Source organism: Alternaria incomplexa (assembly GCF_024043165.1).
Source record: "Alternaria incomplexa strain BMP 0042 chromosome Unknown scaffold_1, whole genome shotgun sequence".
Classification (NCBI taxonomy): domain Eukaryota; kingdom Fungi; phylum Ascomycota; class Dothideomycetes; order Pleosporales; family Pleosporaceae; genus Alternaria; species Alternaria incomplexa.
The window spans coordinates 486922-506555 of NW_026249850.1; the positions used below are offsets into that span (position 1 = coordinate 486922).

At 53.4% G+C, this 19634-nt stretch overlaps 8 protein-coding genes and 1 non-coding gene across 9 annotated transcripts; 5 read left to right on the plus strand and 4 right to left on the minus strand.

The window, feature by feature from the left end:
* Positions 1-230: 230 nt before the first annotated feature.
* Positions 231-4725, minus strand: J4E90_000168 (uncharacterized protein; the record flags this gene model as incomplete). The annotated part of the gene is made up of 3 exons (XM_051429766.1): positions 231-724; positions 781-4269; positions 4320-4725. 3 exons carry the CDS (start codon positions 4723-4725, stop codon positions 231-233), a joined length of 4389 nt encoding a protein of 1462 aa, XP_051295253.1.
* Positions 4726-4962: 237 nt separating this feature from the next.
* Positions 4963-5701, plus strand: J4E90_000169 (uncharacterized protein; the record flags this gene model as incomplete). Its single annotated transcript, XM_051429767.1, has 4 exons — positions 4963-5034; positions 5094-5110; positions 5162-5367; positions 5427-5701. 4 exons carry the CDS (start codon positions 4963-4965, stop codon positions 5699-5701), a joined length of 570 nt encoding a protein of 189 aa, XP_051295254.1.
* A 195-nt stretch (positions 5702-5896) lies between these two features.
* On the minus strand, positions 5897-7071 carry J4E90_000170 (uncharacterized protein; the record flags this gene model as incomplete). The annotated part of the gene is made up of 2 exons (XM_051429768.1): positions 5897-6954; positions 7068-7071. The coding sequence occupies 2 exons, from the start codon at positions 7069-7071 to the stop codon at positions 5897-5899; spliced, it is 1062 nt and encodes a 353-aa protein (XP_051295255.1).
* A 784-nt stretch (positions 7072-7855) lies between these two features.
* On the minus strand, positions 7856-7927 carry J4E90_000171. Its single transcript has one exon. It is a non-coding gene; the product is annotated as a tRNA-Arg (tRNA).
* Positions 7928-8533: 606 nt separating this feature from the next.
* RPT5 (26S proteasome regulatory subunit 6A) lies at positions 8534-10044 on the plus strand (the record flags this gene model as incomplete). Its single annotated transcript, XM_051429769.1, has 3 exons — positions 8534-8844; positions 8926-9341; positions 9389-10044. The coding sequence occupies 3 exons, from the start codon at positions 8534-8536 to the stop codon at positions 10042-10044; spliced, it is 1383 nt and encodes a 460-aa protein (XP_051295256.1).
* A 2288-nt stretch (positions 10045-12332) lies between these two features.
* J4E90_000173 (uncharacterized protein) lies at positions 12333-14538 on the plus strand (the record flags this gene model as incomplete). The annotated part of the gene is made up of 3 exons (XM_051429770.1): positions 12333-12755; positions 12803-14352; positions 14406-14538. The coding sequence occupies 3 exons, from the start codon at positions 12333-12335 to the stop codon at positions 14536-14538; spliced, it is 2106 nt and encodes a 701-aa protein (XP_051295257.1).
* Positions 14539-14954: 416 nt separating this feature from the next.
* Positions 14955-15569, minus strand: J4E90_000174 (uncharacterized protein; the record flags this gene model as incomplete). Its single annotated transcript, XM_051429771.1, has 2 exons — positions 14955-15037; positions 15089-15569. 2 exons carry the CDS (start codon positions 15567-15569, stop codon positions 14955-14957), a joined length of 564 nt encoding a protein of 187 aa, XP_051295258.1.
* A 377-nt stretch (positions 15570-15946) lies between these two features.
* Positions 15947-16888, plus strand: ECHS1 (putative enoyl-CoA hydratase, mitochondrial; the record flags this gene model as incomplete). The annotated part of the gene is made up of 2 exons (XM_051429772.1): positions 15947-16085; positions 16158-16888. The coding sequence occupies 2 exons, from the start codon at positions 15947-15949 to the stop codon at positions 16886-16888; spliced, it is 870 nt and encodes a 289-aa protein (XP_051295259.1).
* A 530-nt stretch (positions 16889-17418) lies between these two features.
* J4E90_000176 (uncharacterized protein) lies at positions 17419-19386 on the plus strand (the record flags this gene model as incomplete). The annotated part of the gene is made up of 1 exon (XM_051429773.1): positions 17419-19386. One exon carries the CDS (start codon positions 17419-17421, stop codon positions 19384-19386), a length of 1968 nt encoding a protein of 655 aa, XP_051295260.1.
* Positions 19387-19634: the final 248 nt, after the last annotated feature.

Sequence of the window (19634 nt, forward strand, 5' to 3'; positions counted from 1 at the left end):
ACATACCGAGCAAGTTTTGAGCCACAAATATGCATGCCACTCGGGCGATGATCGATCTGGTATCTTTCGTCTCCCTACGTCTCTACTTCCACCAACTCGAAACTCTCGCAACCCATCAAATAAGAACTAAACATACAAACATTACGCCAATTTATGCAATACCCCATCCTTCCATCCCCATATCATGCAATCGCCCTTCAAATCTTTTGCTTTAGCCCACGTTCTCCACGCTAAACCACAACCGCATCCTCCTCCTCCTCATCATCAAACTCCTCATTCACCTCCTCAGGAATAAGCACATTCTCCGGCCTATCATCATCCTCATCCTCATCCTTGCCCCCACCATTTGCCTCCCCCATCGTAACCTCCCTCGTGGGCATAACACCCCCATTCGCCTTCATAGCCTCGACCTTCGCCTTGGTCATCTCATACACATACTTGCCCAAATGTTCTACATCCTGCATCTCGGCTTCGCCCTCTACAGGCGCAGTTTGCTCGGCAGGACGTTGTGTTTCGCCGAACATTTCGTCGGTGACGAGCGTGAGCTTGTCGGGGCGTTGGAGGAGGATGTCGAAAGCGGGTTTGAGCTCGAAGACGGATTCGAAGACGGAGCGGCGGCCGAGGATGTACAGACCCAGGCGGGCGCGCGAGAGGGCGACAGTTAGGCGGCGGATGTCGCGGAGGTAGCCGATTGCGCGGGTGCGGACTAGGGAGAGGATGATGTCTGGGCATGATGTGTTAGTACACATCGAGGTTAGGGAAGGGGTGGGTGGTACTTACAGTCATTCTGCTCACCCTGGTACTTGTCCACCGTCGCGACAATCTTTGGGCGACCGAATAGCGGGTTGTTCTTGCACTTGTGGCCCAACACGTCGTTGATCAGACTCTTCTGTCCGGCATACGTCGTCAAGATGGAGATCTTGCTCGCTGGATAACCCAGGAGACGCATGTACATGAAGAGCGCGACTGCGTACTCGGCTTCGCCCAGATTAATCATCCAGTGCGGTGTGGGTTGGTCTTCGCCCTTGCCCTTGTAGTCCTGGACGTCGATGAACTGGTACTCGTGCTTGAAGCCTGGGTTGGCGACCTGGAACTCGGGTTTGGACAGGACGGAGGGCAGATTCGATAGGGAGGGGTAGCGCCACTTGTAGAGTTCGGCGATGGACGGGCGAGCACGACCTTGCTGGTCGAGCATGATTGTCGGCACACCGAGACGGACGAGGCGTTGGAAGAGGGATTGCTCCAGATTGGCGTACTGGCGGAAAGCGAGGTTTTGGATGACGGGCGAGTTTTGGAGATGGTCACCGCAGAGGACGATGCGCTGTAGAGGAAGTTCGCCATCCTTGGGGTTTTGCAGTGCGAGAGGAATGAAGTTTTCGATCTCGGTGATCTGGGCGGCTTCTTCCATGATGACATTGTCGTAGTGGAAGCCTAACGAAGCAATCTCTTGTCTTCGCATGGCAGCGTGCGTCGATGTCATGGCAATGATACGGGCTTCCTTGATCAGCAGGTAGTTCGCCTTATCCCGCGGGTTCCGCAGGATCTCAAACGGACGGATGTCCTCAAGCTCAGCGAAGATCTTCTCGACATGGCGATAGCAGCCTTGTGCAATTTCAAGAATTTGTTCTCGGTCTGCTGCTTGAGGGAAGAGAGGCTGTGGTGCGTTTGAGAAGTAGTCTCTGAATGGGAACTCAGTGATTATCTGGTCAACACTTGTGTCCTCGGTAGTAACACTATCCCAGTATTGCGTCCATGCTGGCTTCACATATACAAGGTTGAAGTAATCTGCAGTCTCGCACGAGCTACCATGGGCACCGGGCGCATTGAAGTTCTTCGCCAGGCGATCAACTTCAGATAGATAGTACTGCCCTCTCTCGAGGAACGACTCTACACGTCCATGCTTGCTGTAGCTGACATCCGTCTCGAGGTCCTCTTCACCATGACCCAGACGCAGAAGATGACGCTCATCGATGTCAAGCGCAGTAATCTTTTGGAAGAGCTGGTTAAGCGCTTGATTACTGTGCGCGACGAGCAAAGTCCGCTGGTCCGGGAAGTTGTGGTATATATTGGATATAATTTGGGTCGCGACGTCCGTCTTGCCGGTACCCGGGGGTCCGAGCACCACGGTGAGACCAGGTTGTGTGCCCGAGGTGATAGCTTCAATTTGGGCAGGTGTAAATCTGACCGCATTCAGCCTCGGCGCATCTGCAGGGTATGGTCCCATGTTCGGCGGTTTGTACGAGGATACGTGAAGCGATTCATGCAGAGGTTGTGCAACCACTTTCTGGTCGCGACGCCGCTTTTTGGATGCTCGAGGAGGTGCGATGTTTGGTTCACCTGCAACAGGGTATTCCACAACGTATGGAGGCCCAAAGGATGTCTGTGCTTCCTCGTGGGGTTCGATAGACTTGCCAGGCATTGCCTCGATCAGGTGCTGCCAGTCCAAGAAGGTATCCCGGAAATCTATCTTGTTCAGTTTGTTAGGAAGTCGCTTGTACGTTGCTGATGCGGGATCACCATATCCTAGGAAGACTTCTTGGAGCCAAGATGGTGCTGGGATGTCTGAGAGGGTCAGGCGCTTGATGGATTCTAGAATGGGCAGGAAGTTGTTTTCCCGTCCTCTCCGACGGACAATCATGTTGATGTGCTCGTAAACGTCTGGCCTTCCTTCGGCAGTTTGGTCCATGTCGGCCTGGTACTGCTTCGCGTCGATGTTGACAAGGAGTCGTCGTTGACGCACCCGGGGTCCAAAGCCGTCGTCGCGGCCTTGTTCGCGCAGAGGGCGGCCTTTGTCGTCCAGGACTTGAACCACTTGGGCGCATCTCATTCGGTGCAAGCCAAGCTGTTCTCCAGTTATGACATCTTCGCGGTGACCATTGCGCATGGGTACGTCGTCTTTGCCCTCAACAGCAAGGAGGAAGACGACGTCATCCGGTCTTAGTTGTTCCCAATCCCTTCGTACTGGGTGTTGCAGGCGACTGACGTCCAATATGATCTCGGCACGAACGTATGCTGGGTGCTGCTCGCCTACCTTGGAAGGTGCTACGTCGACGATAGCAGGCTTCATGATAGGGAGTGACATCTTGGAAACGCCACCGAACTTGGTGTTGACGCCTTTACCCTTGGGCTTCACGCGCTTGACCACGTCCTCCATGTCCTTTCGGATACCGTAGAAGGATTCGGCGCGGTACAGGATGAAGGATCTCCACAAGAAGTCGCCCATGGTCAGGTACTGAAGGTTCAGCTTGGGTATAGCGAGTGGTCTTGATCCGTCGTACGACTCGTTTCGCAGGAAAGTGGTCTCGTAGAGAACCTTCTCTGTTGGTAATACGGGCATCTCGCGGACATTGTCTTTGAAGGTCGGTCGCTTTTCTACAAGCGCAATCAGGGTCTCCATGTAGAAAGCTCGGTCGCGCACCAGGTAGGTCGTGGCGGGGTACTCTGTTCGTAGGCCCATGAGAGAGCAAAGCTCAACGAGCTCAGTGTCGCTCAGTGTGCGCAAATGGCCATCCAGCTCTTCCCGGTTCCCGATGCTACTGTAGTTCGCCAGTGCCATCAACTGAAGCTTCTCCTGGAAAGCAGCATAGCCCGTCCGTTGCAGCTTCGCCAGAGTATCGTAATGCTGTTGGTCGTACTCCAGCTTGGACAACTGACGGCCTGTCTGATCCTCGATGGGGAAGTTGGTGAAGTGGCTCAGCAAGTCGAAAAGGTCCCGGAAAAGGCCGTTATCCTCGTCCGTGTACATGGGGGACAACCGAATGGCCGGGAGCATGTTCAAGTCTTGTAGTAGCGTGTTGACATATCTCCTTGTTGGCAGCTGGCTCTGTAGGTCTACCAGAAGCTCCATGAAGCGCTCGCAGTAGGCCATGTTGTCCCTAACCTCTTCCCTGCTGGTGCTGTTGTACAGTCTGTCGATAAAGTCCAGCAGCAGTGTGTAGATCCACGATCGCTCGAAACGTAACCGAGCCTGTAGTGCTTCGTCGCCGGCATCGAACCGCTTGGATGCGGCTCTCCATGCCTTGCGCAACATGCTGTGTTCCTCGAAGTACTGCTCGCGCACGGAGTCCGAGTGGAGGTTCTGCCATATCGATATGCCGACCAGAGGCGCGCACTCCTTCCGCACAAGGCCGCTGTCTAGTGATTGGAAGGCGCCGATGACGAAGGACACGAGCTGTGTGCGGATCTTGCTCGGCTGCGAGGGGTCTACGGTCATGGACAGTATGCGGCGGAAGAAGGAGGAGAATTCGGCGGGCTTGCTAGCAAAGTGGTCTATTTAACGTCAGTATGTATCGTCCATACTAAGAGTTGCAGCAACTCACCCCATGATGCCAGGTTCTCCCTCCTCTTAACATTGACCATAAGCGCCAACAGCAGATGGTGGTAGTTCGATGCATCTTCGGTAAAGCCAGGCCACAGATATCTCTCCAGAAGCTGTAGGTTCTCCAGAATCAGAAGCGACGAGTATGCGAAGTCGACATTCTCCAGCTGGTCCCATAGCTCTTTCTTGACCACTTCGGGTCGCACTTTTGGTGACTTCTTGGCATTGAGCCAGTTCTTCCTCGCTACCTGCGCGAAATGGTTCTCTCCGTGCAAATCGGCGACAGTCGGGCGGGCGTGTGCGTTGGACGAGTCGGTCGCATGCGCAGCGGACGCGCCGTCGAGGCCATTTGACATCGACAAGCCCGTGGGCTTGACGTCCTCCATGTCGTCCACTTTCATAGCCATGATCGCAATCGGTGTTGTTGTTGGGCGCACGTGAAGGGGCCGGCGCGCATTGTTGGCGCACGAAGTTGCTCGATGGGTGATGGGGTGTGACGCGCCAAGGAAATAAAAGTAGAGAGAATGGCGTCGCGGGAGCTCTGAGCCACTAGGCCAGAGCCCGCATGCGGCACTTGCCGCTCGTGTGAACCTCACTTCGCGATCCCGCCCAGATATCTCCGCAGTAGAGTCCCCAACACCACCATGTCTGCTCAGGACGCCTATGTCAGGCACCAGGCCGTTGTGCCAGACAAGATCCCCACTGGAGAGTACCCTGTGAGTCAATTGCAGCGCGAAAAGATGCGCAATGGGTGGTGGTAGCTAATGCATGGCAGCTCATCGACAATGACCCGTACGCTCCTCTACGATACCCAACGCATGCGAGTACTGACTGCAGATGAAGACACTTCAAGCGAGTCATTCGGTATGCCCGTCCGTCCGACTGGGCGCAAGGTGCCGCGCTCGGAGCCTTGAGCCCCGGATTGATGATGTACTGGGAGAAGATCTCGCCCTCCATGGTCGGCAAGGGCGGTTTCGCCCCCATCATGCGACTGAGCGGTGCTGTCGGTCTTACCGGAGCCTTCGTTTTCGTCTACTCGAGGTCATGCAGTATGTGGAGCCAGTCCGGATATAGAGAAGATCGGATTGGATGCTAACATCCACGACAGTGCGCTTCTACGGTGCCCGCGAGAACCGCCGCGAGGTCGAGATGGACATGCGCGAGATGGTCGACAAGGTCAAGAAGGGCGAGTCGCTGTACGGAACCACCGAGATGACCGAGTACATGCAGGGAGTTGCGCACAGGAACTCGCGTTACTCCTCCACATTTTCGCACATCCTCGCATGGCCAAACTTTGTCAATCACCCTTACCACGGCGTGGACACAGCCAAGTACTACCGCCAGGCTGAGTTGGAGCTGGAACAGGAGAGGGGTGGTCGGTAAACATTTGATACAAGAGAAGAGAATGGTTTCCTTATAGTGCGGGTGTACATAAGTTCTGATGAACCAGACATCAAGTTTCAGCACACTACTTTTGGCCGTTGAGAACTGTTCCACACAAACACGACTAGTGATATCCGCGCAGTAACACGATATCTCGATACTTTCTATTTCTTTGATACCCCCTTACTCCCATCCTTAGTTTACAGCCAACCCCTTCAGCACATTCTCTTTTCCAAAACGCCGCATCTTGAACTTGCTAATCCAATCATCCCTATTGATGTACGCTCCACAGATCCTGCGCTTCCCTGTGAAGCTACTCCGTCCATGCAGCACCCTCCAGTTGTCAAAGATGAGCACTCTACCCGGCACAAGCTGTTCCCAGTACTCATTCTCCTTCTTCTTGAGTATCGCGTCAAATTTTCGAGCTGCGTCGTACCACGTCTCAACTTCTTCGATAGGAAGCTCAATGGACGCTCTATCTGACGTGTTCCACCGGACGCGGAGCAAGTCGCCTGTAGCAGTGTCGTGCTCGAGGACGGGGAAGCCACGGTAGGGTTGTATTGAAATGCCTTCGTTGCCTGAGGCGTGTCCATGAACATTCACCGTTGAGAGAATCTCATATGCTTTGCGGTCGGTGTGCCAGAGTTCGTCCGCAGCTTTGAAGCCGTCGACAAGAAGACTTGCACCGCCTTCACCGTCGGTGTGGGAAAGGAGGTGGAAAGCCTGTAGGCCGGCTGGATCGGAGAAGTAGGTAGTGTCTGTATGTGCTTCTAGTGCGATGTTGGTGTATGCGGTATCCTTGCTCGCTAGGTCGGCCGTGAAGTCGTAGAAGCCGCCGTAGTGCGTTTCCCTAATAAAGGCAATTTTTTCCAGCATCTTCTTCGTGGCCTTTGGGTTCTCGAAAGACGTCTCATCGACGTAGCAGAATCCGAATCTGCGCAGCCTGGAAAGTAGGTCGTTGCTGTTGGGATTCATCGCGTTAACATACAGAGTCTTTGGTGGGTCCGAAGCGATGGATGAGTCCCAGAGTTTGATTCCGACTAAAGCTTGACGCTGTACAGCCTTCCGCCTCGCGTCGAACATAGCTTGGTAGAGAAAAGACCTCGAGTATTCGCTTTCATGTCCATCACTCCATTCAAGTCTGTGAACCGTCTCAGACCCTCTTGTTTCAGCCGAGTGCGACTTGATCGAGATGTCCTTGGGGATGGAAAATGTATCCAGAAGTCGTTGCTTGGTGGCGTCATGCGTGCAAACTTTGCATTGACAATTGTCCCGCAACCAGATATTTGGTATCAGTCTGTCGGCAAGAAACATCTTCCCGTCTCGCACTTCAGGGCGCGTCTCGGACTCGGCGCGCTTGTTGAACGCATGGGGGATAGCCCCAATTCGCACTTTGTATGGGCTTACTTTCCGGATGATGCGTTGTCGACCGTAGATCTGATCAAGCTCATTGGTAAGTCTCCTAATGTCAGAGTATAGTTGCCTGGCTTTATTCATGTTCTCTAAACCAAGGGAGGCGTCCAGACCAGGTGTATCTGGAGCCCGCTGTTCAACCTTCTCCTGTTGCGGAGCATCTGTTTGTTTCTCATCTTGCGTACTTTGCTCAATGGCCGTATCAACGGCGGATGACGAGTTGAGTCGAATTGACGCCTAGTAGTTGGGTTAGTACTGTAAAAAATGTGGTGTGTTTAGACCAACCTGTAGATATGGTGGGTGAAGCGCGGCACGTCGGGCGAAAGGTGTGGCATGAGCGCACCGGAGTGCTCTTGCCGTAAACATGACACAGATTTGTCAAGCACGAAGTGAATTAATCAGAATCGCTACACACGATGTACCAAATTTAATAGCATGTAGTGCAACAAAAGAATGTGGTGGGTTGATGGTAAGGATATTCGGATGTCAGGAGCTTAGTATGGCAAGAGCGCTCTCTAACCACCGAACGCGACCTCGGATCTTTGCACCACGACTTAAAGATGGGAGGTTCGCTCAGTCATGCGATTAGGCCTATACTAGAATTGGGCTAGCGTTATTTACAGTGCTTGACTATATCGGCATGCCTCACGGTCCGAAGAGCGAATTCTAACAAGGCGGGAACAAAGGCAAAAAGATGCAGAAAGACGCAAAAAGAAGCCGACAGGACAACGGCAAAAGGAACGACACCTGTGGGACTCGAACCCACAATCTTTGCCACCGGAAAGCAACGCCTTACCATTAGGCCAAGGTGCCTGAGAGGAACGGATGAAGAATTCGGAAGCTTGAACATATATCAGGCGGGGGTTTTGCGGCGTTGGCACCAACGAAATGGCAGGAACCTGACAGCCGATCGCAGTTGCTTCCTATTCCCCCCACCAATACGATCACTTCCATCTTCATATAAAACATCTCCAATAGATACCATGAATGTTGCTTAGCAGTCTGAATCGACTCAGTATCACTGTACTCATCAAACGCGTGGAATCTTGCCATACCTGCAGGGCGAGTGTTCGCAAAGCGCCGTTTGCATGGAATTACACACTTCTAAGACTTACGCTTTAGTATCATGCGAGTTCGACCGATCAAGCTGCCATATAGGCAGGATAGCGATTCCTACATTATCGCGCGTTGTTGCGCGCGACGGATCGGCGTTCACGGACGCCAAGACAATCGGAGCTAGGGTCTCTCACCGTGCACTGGTGCGTACCTTCGTAATCCATAGCTGCCTCTACAGCTCCACATCACCGCCGCACCACAACAACCTCTTTGTCGGCGTCATTCACCACCATCACTCTTGCACCGACCCAGTCATCTCTATCACCCCACACTGCGTAACGTCGCTCTCACAACACCGCCACCATGTCCACACTCGAAGATCTCGACGACCTTGAGCGCCACGAGAAGGAAGAGAAGAAGGACGATGACAAGAAAGACGGAGGCAAGGACGGAAAGAAGGCTGATGGTGATGCAGAGATGCAGGATGCGGAACCAGAGGAGGAGCAGCTCGACGAAGAGATCCTCAACTCAAGCACACGAGACATCGTCGCGCGCAAACGGTTACTGGAGAACGACATGCGCATCATGAAGAGCGAGTTCCAACGGCTCACACACGAGAAGGCTTCTATGAACGAGAAGATCAAGGACAACCTAGAGAAGATCGAGAACAATAGGTATGTCATTGACGTGATTGCTGTCACCCCGCAGCGCGCTGGACTGAGGCGACTTTGTGGACAACACACTGACATTCAAAGGCAACTACCATACCTCGTCGGAAACGTTGTCGAGATCCTTGATCTTGACGTCACAGAAGAGGCGGCTGAGGAGGGAGCAAATATTGACCTAGACGCCACCCGCGTTGGCAAGTCAGCGGTCATCAAGACCTCAACTCGGCAAACCATCTTCTTGCCTCTCATCGGTCTAGTAGACCATGAGAAGCTGAAGCCCGGTGATCTCATTGGTGTGAATAAGGACTCATATCTCGTCCTCGATACCCTACCCGCAGAGTACGACAGTCGGGTGAAGGCTATGGAAGTTGACGAGAAGCCAACTGAGAAGTACACCGATGTTGGAGGTCTTGACAAGCAAATTGAAGAGCTCGTCGAGGCTGTAGTATGGCCCATGAAGGAGGCTGAGCGCTTCAAGAAGATTGGCATCAAGGCGCCGAAGGGTAAGCAACTCATGTGGTCATCTCTCAACACGTACTAACGATCACAGGTGCACTGATGTACGGCCCCCCTGGTACTGGAAAGACCCTCCTCGCCCGAGCCTGCGCTGCCCAAACCGACGCCACATTCCTCAAGCTCGCCGGCCCACAGCTCGTACAAATGTTCATTGGAGATGGTGCGAAGTTGGTCCGCGACTGCTTCGCCCTGGCGAAAGAGAAGGCACCCTCAATTATCTTCATCGACGAATTGGATGCCGTTGGCACCAAGCGTTTCGATTCCGAGAAGTCCGGAGACAGGGAGGTGCAGCGAACTATGTTGGAGCTGCTGAACCAGTTGGACGGTTTCGCCTCCGATGACCGTGTCAAGGTACTTGCCGCGACGAACCGAGTCGATGTCTTGGACCCCGCTCTGCTTCGTTCTGGTCGTCTGGACAGGAAGATCGAGTTCCCGCTACCAAACGAGGAGGCCCGCGCACAGATTATGCGTATCCATTCGCGGAAGATGACTGTTGACGACGCTGTCAACTGGCAAGAGTTGGCTCGCAGCACTGACGAGTTCGGTGGTGCGCAGTTGAAGGCTGTGTGTGTCGAGGCTGGTATGATTGCTCTCCGGACCGGTCACCAGAAGATCAGCCACGAGCACTACGTCGATGCTATCGCTGAGGTACAGGCAAAGAAGAAGGACACAGTCAACTTCTACGCCTAAGGTGTAGTTTGGTGGTGGTGTAGCCGCTGCATGCGTGCACCCTCATGCCGGGCTTGTAATAATACTTAAACCTTCAGCATAGTACCATAGCGGAATTGACGATTATGAACAACAAGGGTTGGGTTTCAGTTATTTGTTGTGAGTTGATTTGAATATAGCGTGAACAGCACATGGCGTTGAGATAACCAGACATCCTACAGTACGTTTACCCCAACCTTGGAATACTGATGTAGATGATGGTTAAGGGTCTTGAAAATGACCAGTCTGAGGGTTCGAGTCCCACCACGATACCGATAGCAAAGACTTGCAGAATTTCGATACACTTGCATCTCGCACAACACAACTCTTGAAAGCCGTCACCAACGTGGCGATATGTAAGTTTTAGGACGAAATAAAGATGGCATCGTTACGACGGTATCGAATATCGTACGGAGAATATCTCTCACAATGCTGACATTCGCTCTCCATCCTAAAATCACGTTTTATACTGGTGAGCGGCAGTGCTGATCAAAGACTTCGGCTGAACATAGAACCAGTGGCACATGGAGGTCAGCCGATACATCCACCAACCGGCGGCGCAAGAGTTGCTAAGCAACGCGCACGGAAGAAGAACAAGCTCAGCGATAGCGAGTTGGCTATGACGTTCAGGCGTATTGAAGAGACACTGCGCCAATACAACAATTCTATGAGCATACCAGGTGGTATAGCCGCGCCCCAAGTCTCACGCATAGCGAAGAAGAAAATGAGCGTTCAAGTTAGAATCTGGCCTAGTCTTAGTTCAGAATGGTCATTGAAGATGTACTTTGGTATACAAGATGATTACAATACCTTCGAGGTGGTTCGCCGGAGAGTCTGGTGCGTCCTCACGTCTCAAACCCAGCCAAGCCGCCCGCGCAAGGCTGGCAGCTGCCGACATCGTCCGGGATCATCACTTGCACCCGACGACTCAAAGTGACTTGCATGTAGGAAACAACGCCGAGCCAGAGTCGCGCTCCTTCCATGCGTTCGACGTCCCTGCATTCTGGCACGCCCTCCCTCTTCCCCTCTGATTGGCCGCCGACCCCACCAACCGCAACCTCAACCATCCCCGTCTCAACACCAACATGCCAGGCACGCCTCACCCACGCGCAACAACACCACCACCCGATAGGTCGACTGACGTCTTTGTTCCCTCTCTAGACTCTTGCTATTCAAGATCTGGAGATACTTTCGGTTCTATTAGGACCCTGCATAGCCGCCTCTAGCGGTGGTGCGGTAGTCTACTCAGGGCAGTTCCGTAATGCTGATAGTAAGGAAGGTAGGTTACTTTAGTAGGCTGTCTGGGCGCTGTTTGAGCGATCTTCAGAACATGTGGTGAGGGCTATTGGCTCGTAGGTGACGCGAGACACGAGGACGAAGCCGTACGCCAGGCTGCGCAGCGGGGTGACCTTGTCTATTGGGGCATGCGGGTATGTATGATGACCGAACCGAAGTCGGAATGATGCTTGGGGGACTCGGAATGAGGGCTCATATAACCCCTCCATGGTGTTTGTGGGGTTTCTTTTGTTTTGTTGTCGTTCCCCCCTCTCCTCTCTTGATCATTGCTTCTACTGTCTTGTTGTGAAGTCGCAGCTATGCAGGCTCTCTCAAGTTTTGTTCCAAGTGACCCGTTTCACCAACTTACGGTTACGCTGTGCCTCGTTGGTGTTTTCCTTACGGTGGTCTTTGCTCTAGCGTTCAGACCGAAGAGCAAAGATCAGGCGCCTAGCACATTCGAAGCATACCTCAAGTTCATCTATGGGTGTTTCTTGAAGCCTCATACTGGAGACGGATCTGGAAGTCAGCAAGATGCTTTGGTGCGTTTGAAGAAGGGACAAAACTCGGGACTCGTCTAATCAAATGAACAGGAAAGTTTCTACAAAGCTCAAGCGGATGTCTACGACGCTACCCGGCTCAAGCTTCTTCGAGGTCGTGAGGATATGCTGGGACTGGTCGCTGCGCAGCTGAAGCACCGTACCGAAGCGGGTTTGATCTCGCAACGACCAGTCTGGGTTGATGTACGTGACAAGAGGCTTGGATGATGGTCGATGTGCTAATGTTCGCAGATCGGCGGAGGAACTGGTCACAAGTAAGTAACCAGTAGACAATACCAATATTGCCTTGCTGACGAGATCTCAGTGTCGAACAGATGAACACCTTCGTTCCTGTGACGAGCTTCTTTCGCGCAGTCTGTAAGTCAGAAGAGATCAGCCTACAAAACGTTGCTGACACACGCAGACGTCGTCGACCTCTCCCCCTCCCTCTGCGAGATGGCCCGGAAAAGGTTCGCCCGTCTCGGCTGGACGAACGTAAAGGTCATCTGCCAGGATGCGCGCGCCTTCCGTCTTCACGAACACGAACCACAAGCGTACGAACGCAAAGAAATGATCTCCAAAGAGCAAACTGTTCGCGACCTCGACGAGAACGCGGATGCCGGTGGTGCTGAGCTTGTCACTATGAGCTATGCTCTCAGCATGATCCCCGAGTTCTACCCTGTCATCGACTCGATCGATAGCTTGATGAGCCCCAACGGCGTTATCGGTGTCGTCGACTTCTACGTGCAGAACCAGGTCGACTTCATGGGTAGGAACTATATGGGTGGTGCTATTGATCGTCACTGCATGTGGATTTCACGTGTGTTCTGGCGGACTTGGTTTGAGATTGACCGTGTCAACCTTGAGCCTGCACGACGTGTATGCAAAACCTCCACGATACAAGCGCAGTTTCTAATAATCTTTAGGACTACCTGGAGTACCGATTTGGCACAGTCCTTAGCATCAACGCTCGCAACAACTTCTTCGGCACTGGTATCAAGCTACCCTACTTCATCTGGCTTGGTTGCTCAAAAGACCATGGCGCATCCACACAGAAGCTCGCTGAGATTGATGCCGCTGCTACCGAATCGCCCTATCTCACGGCTCTTGATCTCCAAACAGGGGCTACGCAGACTGACGTCGAAGTGCACTCAAAGGCCTACGAGTCCGCTGTGGTGAACCTACAATCCAGCCTCCCACTCCCGGCAACATGGTACCAGAACCACCACTGGCGCATCCACTACGACTCTTCCCTGCCCAAACACACCCGGTTCAACGACTCATACATCTACGCATTCACATGGGAAGACGACGTAGCAGACATGCGCCTCCTCAAGCCAACTTCCAACGACGTCGTCTTAGCAATCGGCTCAGCGGGCGACAACATCCTCGCCTTCTGTCTCGAGAACTGCCGCCGCGTCCACGCCGTCGACCTCAACCCATCGCAAAACCACCTCCTCGAGCTCAAAGTCGCCGCCTTCACCGCGCTCCCCTACCAAGACGTATGGAAGCTCTTCGGCGAAGGCAAGCACCCCGACTTTCACAACCTCCTAATCCAGAAGCTCAGCCCGCACCTCTCATCCGAAGCCTTCCAATTCTGGCTGCACAACGGACCTTCAGTATTCTCATCTTCCTCGTCAAAAGGTCTCTACTACTCCGGCGGCTCCGGCAACGCCCTCTCCATCGCAGGCTGGCTCTTCCACCTCCTAGGCATGACCTCGGACGTCCAGAAACTCTGCACAGCATCCACCCTGAACGAACAACGAGAAATCTGGCAACGCTCCATCAAGACCGTGCTGCACTCCAAGATCCTCACCTGGGCCATCCTCGGCAACGAGAAGTGGCTTTGGAAAGCTCTCGGCGTGCCCCCCGCCCAACGCGCAGTCATCGAAGCCGATTTCAAGAAAACCGACGACTTTGACGAGACAAAGACACCGACGGTGGCTAAATCGGATGCAGCAGCAGATTACATGGCGTTCCACGAAGAGCCTTCCGACGACGCGCTGAAATCGAGTTCTGGGAACGCGATCTATGAATACGTACTCAACACTTTCGAGCCCGTCATCAACACCACCCTGCTCTCTACATCAAACCACTACTACCTCCTCACCCTCCTGGGCCACTACACACCAACATCCCACCCCACCTACCTCTCCCCGAAATCGCACATCAAACTCAGCAAGCCCAACGCGTTCAACGGTCTTCGTATCCACACAGATGAGATCTCCGAAGTCATTGCTAGAATGCGACCCGGTACACTAACCATTGTCGTGGTGATGGATAGCATGGATTGGTTCCCACCGTCCGGCCAACAAGCACTCAAACAGATCCGTGCGTTGAACCGCGCGTTGAAGGTAAAAGGACGGGTTATGCTCAGGTCTGCGGGCTTGGAACCGTGGTATATCAAGGTGTTTGGCGAGTGTGGGTTCGCGGTTAAAAGGGTGGCTGTGAGGGTGCCGGGGAGCTGTATTGATCGGTATGTTGCCTCTTGGATGTCGTGAAGACATACTTACTAACTAATGAATGTAGGGTTAACATGTATGCTTCTACGTGGATTTGCACAAAGGAGGTGGGGATTGAGCGCGAGGATGTCAAGGTAGGGTTGCGGAAGACGAGTTTGGCGGAGTTGAAGCTTGAGGCTCCTGCTTTGCGTATGGAGTAGGTTGTTCTTTACCTATTTCCTTTGATTGCGTTGTCTTGTAGCATCGGTGGCTGCTTGTCGTTCTTTTCCTTGTTCCAAAGTTGTTTGCTTTATCAGTAGTCGTTGCCAGATACCTAGAATCCTCTCTTTGCACATATGTTCACCTGTGCATGCGTATATAGTACATTGTCCTGATATTAAAGATATAAGCTTCTTGGCTTTCCTGCTACGTGTACACATGATATAACATCCAACGCGTTATCGTGGCAGCACCCGCTCCCTAGAGCAACCCCGAGTTGCGAAGTATGAAGCTCGAAGTCTATCGCGGACCGGAAAAAGACGCCCATGCCCAAAAACAGCCGTTGATGGCAACCTTCCCAAAGTTCCAGACCGTTATCCGACGAAGTGAAAGCAGACGGTCGGCCGATCGACCCGACTTAGTTGGCGTTCTGGTAGCGAGTCTTTCCGACGGTGAAGGGGACGTAGCGGTACTTGATCATGTGTTGAATCTGTCGTCGCACTACACCAATGTCAGCCTTGAACTCATACGCACATCCCAGAACCAACTTACTCGTCAAGCCAAACAGAATCAACCAGTAAACGACCAACACGGGCCAGAAGACGGGCAAGTTGAAAATCTCAAACCAGCTGCAGAAGAAGCCAATAGCAATCGCCTTGGTAGTCGAGTACCAGAACTTGAACTCGGGCAGCCTGCGGACAAACGGCCTGAACTCCTGGTCCTCCTTGGTGGGCAAGCCGCTCGCATTGCCGTCCTCCATGCCCTCATCTTGCTCGAGCGCGGGGTCGAATTTGGGGGATAGGAAGGCGAGGAAGAGGTTCAGCAGGTAGATGCCGAGCGAGTATGCGACGATGTACCAGCCCTGGGCGAAGAAGATGCGCAGGCCGAAGAGCAGGAAGAGCGTCGCTGTGCCGCCCCATCGGTAGGGTGTGTAGGGCGTTGACTTGTCGAGGTACGTCTGGAACAGGCGCCCGTACTTGGTCGTTTGTGCTGTGACGGCGCTGAAAGGGGTATCTGGCTCAGGCGAGTCCATGGTTGCGTCGCGGCGGGGGTGGGAGGGTGTGTGGTGATGGCGGAGGGGTGGAGTTGGTGCGCCGCGTAGGAAGGCGTGGGTGGGTGAATGCGGAGGCGACGTCTTGTTGAGGGAATCGTGTCAAAAAGTTGAGATGCGTCGCAAGGCTGGGGCTTAGATCGCCGGCGCCCGCCCAGAACGCGCTAGGACCAAGGTAGCGAGTGCCGCTCGTCGCGTCGAAGTGGGATGTTGGTACGGGCATGTTTTGGCGGGCGCGCTTTACCGAGGTGCCGATGCTACCCACTTGTTGGAGCTCTGAGCTCATCTGCTCTCTTTCGATGTAAATACATGTTGCCTGAGCTGGACTCGTAGTCAAAGCTCAATTCTACACACTCAATATGCAGGCATTACGATCAACACCGAGGGTCGCCTCTCAATTCCGGTCTACCGGTCTACCCAGACTTGCGAGGGGATATGCGACAGAGAGGTCCTTCGAGCATTTGCTTGTATCGGTGGCCAGACCTGGTGTTGGTTTGAGTATGTTACCACCTTCTATTCAACTACTATCATACACTGCTAGAGAGATGTGTTTGGACTAACAACCCCAAGTCCAGATCAACCGTCCCAAAGCCCTCAACGCCCTCTCCACCCCCCTCATCCTCGAGATCAACCAAGCCCTCCGCGACTTCCAAGCTTCAAAATCCATCGGCGCCATCGTCCTCACCGGATCGGAAAAGGCATTCGCAGCCGGTGCCGACATCAAAGAGATGAAGGACCTTACCTTCAGCGACGCATATGGCAAGGACTTCATAGAGTCATGGTCGGACCTCATCACATTCCTCAAGAAGCCACTTATCACAGCCGTCAACGGATATGCGCTAGGTGGAGGCTGTGAGCTCGCCATGATGGGAGACATCATGTACGCAGGACCCAAGGCCGTGTTCGGACAACCCGAGATCAAGCTGGGCGTCATACCCGGTGCAGGTGGCTCGCAGCGCCTTACCAAGGCAATTGGAAAGTCAAGAGCCATGGAAGTCATCCTCACTGGCGACAACATCACAGCGCAACAAGCAAGCGACTGGGGCCTTGTTGCCAAGGTGTTCGAGACACCCGAGGAGTGTGTTAGCGGTGCCATCAAGACCGCGGAGAAGATTGCGGGATACAGCCAGATTGCTGTCAAGGCAGCCAAGGAGGTTGTGAACAAGAGCCAGGAACTTGGTATTAGGGAGGGCGTGGAGTATGAGAGGAGAGTGTTCCATGGCCTGTTTGGGAGCCAGGATCAAAAGATTGGTATGACTGCTTTTGCGGCGAAGGAGCAGGCCAAGTGGACGAACAAATAGATGTTTGTAGGATAGATGAAAGGAAGCAGATCACGTCAACCAAAAAAACCGAACAGGCCCGATGCCTACATTATCATAAAAACCTACAAGATAGGTGACCCGGCGTTGATGTAGGCTACAGACCTGTTCAGTTTTTTTCTTGTATGAGGTGAGATGATTGAAATCGCCTTGAACACATTTGTTAGTGCATGCGGGTTTCTACGAGGAGCTGTGTGACCCAGAATACCAAGCTTAGTTTAGCACTCAAGAATAGGCTGTACGACGCGCTAAATCTACCATTCGATTCTGGAATGCGTACTAGAGAATAGCGATCCCAATTCCATCACGGTCGACATGGAATGGCATCGCATCTCAATGAAGCTACGCGTGCCTCGGCAGCACCCGATAAGCTTATCGGCAGCACCTGACAACCCGCGCACGCACGCGCGTGAGATGACGCGAGTACATGTGGGGAAACTCTGGAACACTACCCCATCTGACATGCCGCTACTCTCCCAGACATCCTCCTCTCCACATGCCCAACCCTCACCATGGAAGCGACACCGCCATGGTTACGCGACGCCCTCCGCTTCGCTCTAACAGCGACAGCATCGACTGAAGCCCCCTGGTGGGCGCACGACTACGACGCCTTCAAAGCCGCCGGCGGAGGCGACCTTGTCGATCCGGATGACCCTGGCAAAGACCCGCGGTTCCGCAAACTCGTCGAAGCCATACTGTTCAGCCGGAGGTTTTTGAACACATACAACTTGGTCCTGCTGGGCGTGCTGCTGGTCTTCACAGTGTGGCATTGGTCCGAGAAGATCGTGCTGCACCGGCGGAAGAGGCGCATAGCCAGTACAACGAAGGGAGATGATGAGACGGCGCATGAAGAGGAGGCAGAGGCCTGGAGTAGCTCGAGTAGTACTATTGAAGGAAATGCGACGCCCCCCGATACCACCGCCGCGAAGAAAATAAACGATGCTGATGAAGCGAGCCCTCTTCTTCCTTCGCAGCGACCCCGACGCGTGACGAGATCTGTAGTATGGCGTCCTTACTACATGCTCAAGTCCGCGCTGCAATACCAACCCCGACCTATACCTGTTGTCAACAAAATACTACCTACGAACGCCGTCTCGCTGCTCGTCCTCGCTTGGATCGGTCTGAATATCTTCTACAACTTCTACCGCATGCCGCTCTCCTTCATGTACCTCTTCGTCTTCGCCGACCGCTGCGGAATCATCTTCATCATGAATCTGCCCCTGCTATACCTACTCGCCGCGAAGAACCAACCGATAAAGTTGTTGACGGGATACTCGTATGAAAGTTTGAACATCTTCCATAGGAGAGTAGGAGAGCTCATGTGTCTGGAGGCGTTCTTGCATTTCCTCGGTATGGTGGCTGTGTGGTATGGCATGTTGAGGCATCTGGGTTTTACGCTGGCGAGATTCATATTCAACCGCGTTGTGCTGTTAGGTCTAGCCGCGCTGATTGCGTATGAGTTGATCTACTTCACGAGCTTGGGAAGCTTCCGAAAGCGGTGGTATGAGATCTTTCTGGGCTTACACATCGTACTTCAGGTCGCTGGATTGGTTTTCCTATGGTTTCATCATCACACCTCACGGCCATACGTTGGCGTGTCCCTCGCCATCTTCCTCATCGATCGACTAGTCTACCGTATGTGGCTGAAGTCCAGTACCCACCCCGCAACACTAGAAATCCTGGAAGATGACGAGACCCTGCTGCTTTCAGCAAACTGGGAAGTCGACACGAAGAAATCCGCGGTCCTGGCCAAGACCATGACACAAGGCTGGAAACCAAATGAACACATCTTCATCTCCGTCCCATCTCTCTCCCGCAAACACGGCATCCAATCCCATCCGTTCACCATCTTCTCCGCTGCCCCAACAACATCAACGCAAGACGGCCAAGGAAAACACGCCTGGTTCTCCCTTCTCATCCGCGCCCAATCCGAACCAGGTTTCACACACAGCCTCCTCCGCCATGCCCGCGCCTCCCCAAACCCAACTACACAACTCCGCATCCGCCTCGACGGCCCCTACGGCTCATCCCACGCCCTCGACCTTCTAGAGTCCTCCTCAACAGCCATACTCATCGCAGGCGGGTCCGGCATAGCAGTCGCCTACCCCCTCCTCTACGCCCTTTTGCAACCCTCCTCCACCGACCCCGAACCCACGCTCAGATCCCAGAGAAAAGTAAAATTACTCTGGATAACGCATTCACTCGACCACCGTCTCTGGATCCCAGAGGATAAACTAAAGGAATTAGAGGATTGGGGTTTAGATGTGCTCATCACGCCGCCGACGACACTTGCCGGGCGACCGGATGCTGGTGGTATTGTGAGGGAGTGGGTTGAAGAGGAGGATGTACATGGGAATACGAGGACTGGTGTTGTGGTTAGTGGACCGGATGGGCTGGTCAGGGATGTAAGGAATACATGTGCGGAGTTGATTTGGAGCGGGAGGAATGTCGATGTTCAGGTTGAGAAGTTTGGGTGGTGAATGTCTTTCATTTCAACAATATCTGCGGAGTTGGCTGGCTTCTTTGGTTCTCTGGAGTTTGTGATAGACAGGGTTGGGTGGGAGTTTTGCTTTTGCTTCTGCTTGTGTCTTCACATTCGCTGTAGCGTTTTGTTGTAAGAAAGAGAGAGTTTTTGGGGGATGGATGGCAGTGGCATGAGTATGCCATATCCGAGTATTGACTAAGTGGACGCTTGCGACGGTTCTGATCACGTTCCAACAGCCGTTAG